Source organism: Pundamilia nyererei, unplaced genomic scaffold, assembly GCF_000239375.1.
Source record: "Pundamilia nyererei isolate P.nyererei 1_Seehausen unplaced genomic scaffold, PunNye1.0 scaffold00035, whole genome shotgun sequence".
NCBI lineage: Eukaryota > Metazoa > Chordata > Actinopteri > Cichliformes > Cichlidae > Pundamilia > Pundamilia nyererei.
In genome coordinates, this window is record NW_005187436.1 from 825,642 (window position 1) to 832,446 (window position 6,805).

General features: G+C 40.7%; 1 protein-coding gene across 1 annotated transcript in view; it reads right to left on the bottom strand.

Annotated features, from left to right (window-relative positions):
- Positions 1-6,805, bottom strand: part of otogl (otogelin-like) — a 28,919-nt gene that overhangs the window by 13,615 nt on the left and 8,499 nt on the right. Inside the window, exons 23-32 of the mRNA XM_013910038.1 lie at positions 6,621-6,786; positions 5,801-5,908; positions 5,484-5,622; positions 4,555-4,689; positions 4,313-4,459; positions 4,114-4,233; positions 3,792-3,908; positions 507-663; positions 284-310; positions 6-185 (exon numbers count right to left, since the gene is read on the bottom strand). Of these exons, the coding sequence (XP_013765492.1) occupies positions 6-185; positions 284-310; positions 507-663; positions 3,792-3,908; positions 4,114-4,233; positions 4,313-4,459; positions 4,555-4,689; positions 5,484-5,622; positions 5,801-5,908; positions 6,621-6,786 (1,296 nt within the window). The remainder of the gene's footprint in view (positions 1-5; positions 186-283; positions 311-506; positions 664-3,791; positions 3,909-4,113; positions 4,234-4,312; positions 4,460-4,554; positions 4,690-5,483; positions 5,623-5,800; positions 5,909-6,620; positions 6,787-6,805) is intronic.

Consider the following 6,805-nt stretch of genomic DNA (forward strand, 5'->3'; position numbering starts at 1 on the left):
CTCACGTGATGTTCTGTCCTTCTGCAATCCTGCTGTGATCATGAAGTTGAACAGTAGACCTGGGGCAGGCAACTGCCCTGGTCTTTCTCTTACCAGGGGAAAAACAGAGCTGCTGGTACGATTCACTCCAAACATGGTGTCTTTATAGACTGCACTCACCAAGGAAAATGGGCCATCGCCTAGCTCTGTGATGTGAGAGAGCGAAAGAGGAAATGAATAATAAGATGGCAGGGAATAAGAGTAAGGTTTACAAATCTGGTAGAAGATTCTCAGTTAAACATACCTTGATTGTAGTACTCGCAATCATAGGCTGAAAGACAGTCCAGAAGAGTAAAATGTAAGATATAACAGAAGAATTATTTAACCTTGTGAAAAATGGCAAAATATTGACTGATGCAAAGAGTGACTACAGAAAATGGGTCAAAGAGGTAAGCAAAGGTCACGTCCCTGACCCACACAGCAGAAGCCTGTATTGTATTTGTCTGTCTGTGTATGTATGTACTCACGACAGACAGAAGGTGATCTCCAGTGAATTGTGACCCCCTGCTGACAGCATTTGTATGCGTATGCAGCGATGGACGTGCAGAGACACTCACAGTCTCCCCCACGGTTACAATTGCAAGTGTCTGTTAGGCAGTTCCTGTAGAACCAGGCCACATCAACCTGAAAGGGTACACACAGAAAGATATCCACACAAACAATCATGAAATGAACGAGGCCAAATCTCGCTGGGAGAAACTGAGGGAGGTCTTATTTTTCGGAGGGGGGGGAGTTGTTTTAAATAATTCAGACAGGAAAGACCGATGATATCGGGACAAAGAAATGTGGGTCAACCTCTGGTGCAGAAGGTATCAGATTAACTCTATGACAAACTATGCATCAGCAATGAGTTGGTGTGGCCAAAGGGAAGGTTAACTCTGTCTTTGACACTGGCTACTATGATGTACATAAACAGGAGCAAATAATACTTTTCTGTATTACTATAATTTTAGAAAATATAACAAGTAGAGACGTGTGCTGCAACCAGGTTGGAGCAACAAGGTTACAATTAATATTCAGATGTTAGCATTTTACTAGAATGTTATTATGAAACACATTTAATAAGCCCTTTCTGTGCCCCTGATGCATATTATTATTTCTCTTCTTGTAAAATTTTATTTTCAACAACACTAACAACAATAAATCTGTCACTTTTACCCCAGTGCTTGTCAGAGGCTAATAACAAACAGGTACATGTTTAACAGGACATGTGAATCATATTTTGTCCTTATAATTTGTAAACATCTGTCACATTATGAGCGTAGACAGAGACAGATTTCAAAGTTGTGAATGGTTATTGTTATATTCTGGAACTGATAAGGTATTGATACCACTGATTGGTATCAAACCTCCAGGAACTGCCTGCATTCTCTAATCACATGATGCCGGGCATGCTTTTGCACCGGAGGAACCCAGGACCCACTGCACCAGCGTAACGTCGGACGATATCAAGGATTTCACCTTGATATCTTATGGCAGTCAGGATGCCATTGCTTAATTCAATTCAATTCAATTTTATTTATATAGCGCTAAATCACAACAAAAGTCGCCTCAAGGCGCTTCAGTCGCCTCAAGGCGCTTAGCCTGTAGAGGTCTGTGTGTCTCTCCATGGCTATGCCTCCCCAGACCATCACTAAACCCACTACCAAACTGGTCATGCTGAATGAAGTTACAGTGAGCATAACGTTCTGCACGGCTTCTCCAGACCATTTCACATCTGTCACATGTGCTCAGGGTGAACCTGCTCACATCTGTGAAAAGCACGGGGTGCCACTGGTAGACCTGATAATTCTGGTATTCTTTGGCAAATCCCAATCAGGCTCCACAGTGCCAGGCCGTGAGCACATGGCCAACTAGACAACGTTAGGCTGTTAGGCCTAAAAGTGTTCCTTTTTTCGGAATTTTACAGAGCAGTATATTTACTTCGTATCTGTCCTAGTGATGAGGGTTTTTTTGGTTTTTGTTTGTATTTTAGTTGTTGTCTATTTTTAGAATTGTTGGTAGAAGTGGTCTCGACAGTGTTTGTGTTATGCATTCCTGTCTTATACCACGTTTATGCTTTGGTCCCTTTTGTCTCCTTGTCTCCTATTATCTCCTATATTGTTTAGTGTTGGTAAGAGCATCTGATTTCCTGTTTTCCATTGAACGTTTTTGTTTCCTCAGTGTTTTATCCGCCTTTCCTTGATTCCTTGATTGTTTTCATCCATTGTTAATTGTGTTCACCTGTGTCCCTCTAACCCCTGTTGATTAGATGTCTTTACTCTTTGGGATTGTTATTGTTTGGTTTCTACTTGCATCAGCCAATAAAATGCTCATTTTCATATAATTAGTGGTTTCATGTGTCTACATTTGGGTACTGCACACTACATCAACAGACCAGCTGTGACAGCCTTACTATTAAAGACTGAATGCCAGTTCACCAGTTAAAACTCACTGGGCCTGGATCTAGCTGTACAGAAATATTTCCAAAGTTAGCTCAGTACTGCCTTGGGATATTAATGTTTTTATTTATCCTTGCCTTAATTACTGCAAATCTAGATTTGCATCTTAAAGCATTTACTGAAAATCATTTGGTTCAGAATGAGGCAATGAGGCACATATATGATACTAAATGAGAAGAACACATTACCCTATTCTTGCTGAATTGCACAGACTGACATGCTTTATATGAATATATGCTTCATAATTTAGTTCAGTTCTGCTTTTAACATTAAAAGCATGCCATGGCATAGCAGCGTCTTGTATATCTGAACTCATCACCCTGTATTCTCCACTACGACCACTCATATCTTTTGACCGACTGCACTTAATTATCCCACCATCGAAACTGAGAACAAAGAGGAACTGTGCTTCTGACATTTTAAATCCTGCTCTGTGGGATTGCCTCCCGCTTATTATCAGGTCTGCTGTGTCTGTACCATATTTTAAAATGTATTGATTTACATTTTTATAGTCTTCTGTCTGCAAGCATGATTCTTTTTCTGTTGAGAATTCATCGTAATCTATATTTTTTGCTTTTGATCAATTAATACATTAAACTGTTGTTTCCTCAAATAAATCTGTTTTAGTGCAAAAGAATACAAACATACTTTAAATAAGTGCTAAAAAAAGTAGCAGGAATTCAGAAATATCTCAAAGGAATATACTACTAAATGATGTTCCTCTAAAGGTTGCTTCAAGGGAACGTATTTGTCTTCACTGGACAACTATGGCAAACAGAACATGACAAGAACGTGAATCAGATCAGATCAAAGAGGGCACATTAAGTTTAATAAGAAAAATGAATTTATTGCAAAGAATATAAGACAGAGAGAAATTTGTTTGAACACAGACATGTTCAAAGATTGACTTTTGCTTTATTATGATAATATCTACTGAACCTCTTAGTTAATTCTAAATGTATGTATTTTCTGAAATGTAGTTTAAGCAATGAAGTGAAATGGACTCTCCACTGGTTGATAGTGATGGCTAAAAAACTGTACATAAAAACATGGCTCCATCTACTGGTCATAAATTGAAATATAACACTATAATAAACACTAGGTGTGCCCTATTTGAATTTGAGTGGCAAGCTTGTGAATGTCTTTAAAGAGTGTGTTTACCAGGATTAGTTAAGAGTTGTTCCTATAACCCCTTATTAATCCCTATAGCTCCCTTTTTCAAATGATATAACCTTTTCATAGCTGCAGTCTCTCTGTACACAGGTTTCTGTGTTTGTGTGTGTTTATATGTGTCACTTGAATGGCACTTACAACATTGTGACAAGGTGCAAAGACATCGCTGTAGAGGAGAGCGCACTCTCTTTTGGCGTACGGCTGTCTCCCTAAGTCCCCTTCACATGGTCGCTCAAGTACATAGTCGCTTTCACACTAAAATACAGAAAACACACACACACAGAAAGCGATCAAGTGTCTGATTACTCTTAAATATCACGGTGTACTCGAGGGAGACGGGCACAGGGAGCAGGGAGGTAGAGAGGTAGTGAGTTTGAGGGTGATGGACAAAGACAGAAAGAGAAAAGAGGGCAAAAGAGGAATCAATGAAGGGGAGTAGAGGAAATGAGCTGACTCATACCTGTCCCAGGGCCCAGCTATCGCCGAATGTCTGTGCATTACTGACTTCCATGTGGCTGGAGGTGGTCATATCATTCGCTGTCACACTGTCAAAATTTCCACATAACCCACTGAGAAGACCCTGGAGCGAAAAAGCAGACAACTTGTCATATTTTTCTTATAACAACGCTTCGAATTTCAGATGTGCTACTAGTACACGCCTTCCACTGAGGTCCAGCTCTGATGTGCACAGTCGTCTTGCGGTCCCAAAGGATGGTCAGGTCCTGATTTGAGAAGTGGATGACAGTGTAGTAGCCGGCTTTCCAGAGCTCAAACTCTGACCCTCGACCAACAACAGTGGAAGGGCTCTAACACAAAATAAACCAGGTAGCGTGACATCAGCAGGATTCACTGGATTTTACTGAAATATTTCAGCTTGTTACTGTGTTTGTATTATCCATACAAGGTTGCCAGAATTGTCAGTGAAGTAGATCTTGGTAAGTCCCACGTGAATGACCAGGATTTTCATGCACACAATGCCGCTCTCATAGCAGTCTTTGTTTTGGGCAACAATGGATACCTCGGTCTCTCCTGCACTCTGATGAGAGGAGAAGGCAAAATATTACTACTGTAAGGAAAGTTGTGTTTTTTTTTAGCAAACACAACAAAATACTTTTGCTTTTTTGTCTGTTCAAAATTTTCCTCACTAAAGCCACAGCAGTCAGAAAGCAAATATCTAAACACCACGTGCTAGACTCAGATATGGAATCTCATTCTACCTGTTCAGGAAACATCATCATCCTGGACACATGAGAAGTGACAAAAAGAGGAAACAACTGTAGACTATTAAAGTACAGTTTTGACCAACTTCCCCATTCTTTTCAGGTCTGCATGGTGGCAGGCGGCCTGCGAGCTCTGAATGTCTGTTCTGCTAATTCTAATTCTATATCCCTGGGAGCGCAGGAGCCCTGGGGTTTGAAGTGAACACTGGTCTCTTTGTGTCACTACAGCTTTGCGCAGCGTCTGCTAGCATTACAGTGGTCCCAACCCACCGACACAAACACACACATACATGCCTTAATCGGCTCTAATTAAAACCCAAACTCCAAGATTAGAAACCAGCTTGGATCTTCTTTCCCAGATCCATATCAGTGTTGGCTAGGAATTGTTAAGGATGCTCCTCCTTTGCCCTTAAACGCAATCAATCACACAAACTTCTCTGGCACAGGTTAGCACAGTCTCTATCAGACAATCCCCACTGACATTCCAGTGCCAAAAATGAATCCATAAATTTGTCACTGGAAGCAAATTATATAATTTTACACCTTTATTAGTTTTTTTTTGTGCTAACTAGAAAGTTGTTATATAAATCCACACAGCCAGCCTACTCACTTTGAGCAAGTAGACCTGACAGTCAGAGTGGTAGTCGTACTCGAGGCCATCAAAGGTGTGGTAGTGCCTGTCGCTGTAAACAGTACACACAGCTGGACACGGAGAGTAGCTGCAGTTAAAATAGCCACGGTGACACACGCTAAAGGGATGGACAGGTGGGTGCATAAGAGAAGAGCAAAAACAAAGCAGAGGTGGGACAAAAGACAAACTTTCTTTTGTAACTGCTTTGAGAATCAGTTGTTTGGAGATGATTGACAACCTTATAAGGAACCTCATTATTACTTTGTAAATAATACAGAGGCAGGAAATGTGTTTACCATTTGTAGCATGGTGTTTCCACAGTTTCTCCAGGCAGGTACTCAAGTCCAAGCCAGGAACAAGGGCAATTTTCTGGATAATAACATTCCCCCTGGTGCAGCACCAGCCTTCATGGGTAAAACAAAAGTAGGTGGTACAAAGCATGCGAACACTTAAACACTCAAACCCCATATCTGTGTTTGTCTCTGTGTTGCAATTAACACTTTAGCTTTTAGGCCTGGAGATCAAATCTCTTTTTGGAAAAAACAGTGGAGAAAATACATAAACACAAGATTCAACAGTTCAAACACAAACTCAAAACAATCAGTCATCTCCCCACTAATTAAAACAGTCACAATTATTAGAAATATAAACTCTAACAGGGATTAGTGATCCTAAATTTAAGCTGTATTGAAGGTTTTTTTTCCAGTATTATGGTGACAGTACTGAAAACCAGTCTTTCCCTGGACATGAGCTTTCAGAGTACTTTGTGCTCTGGTTGCTGAATATCGGCAAAAATCTTGTAAGTGAAATTAAGACACATATATGCTGATGCCTGCAAGATGCTTCTTTTCACACAGTCCACAGTGGTGAGTGCAACCCATGCCAATGGCAAATGGTCCTGGGGTAGGTGAAAGGTGTTTTAACTACGTTAAGGTACCACTTTTTGTGTTTCAATGTAACTATCCTAACACGGGTAAAGCAGGGATTACAATTAGTATTAAAATTAACAAAAAAAAAAGTGACTGACTAACAGGTAGGAGGCCACTAAAAACAAACGAACAAATACCTATACATTCTCATGTTATTTTGAAAATAGTCACTAAGTCTTTGTATTACCCAGAAGGGCAGACACAGCCAGGTATGCATGGTGTACTGGGTGGGCACGTCAGGTTCAACATCAGGTTGCGGCAGGTTGGTGCACAGGCCACTCCTCCCCTCTGCTCAGTGCAGCTGTGGTACACTTTCCCCTCTGGACACTCCCCGACTTCTATACTATCTGGCTCTATGATGTTGATGCACAC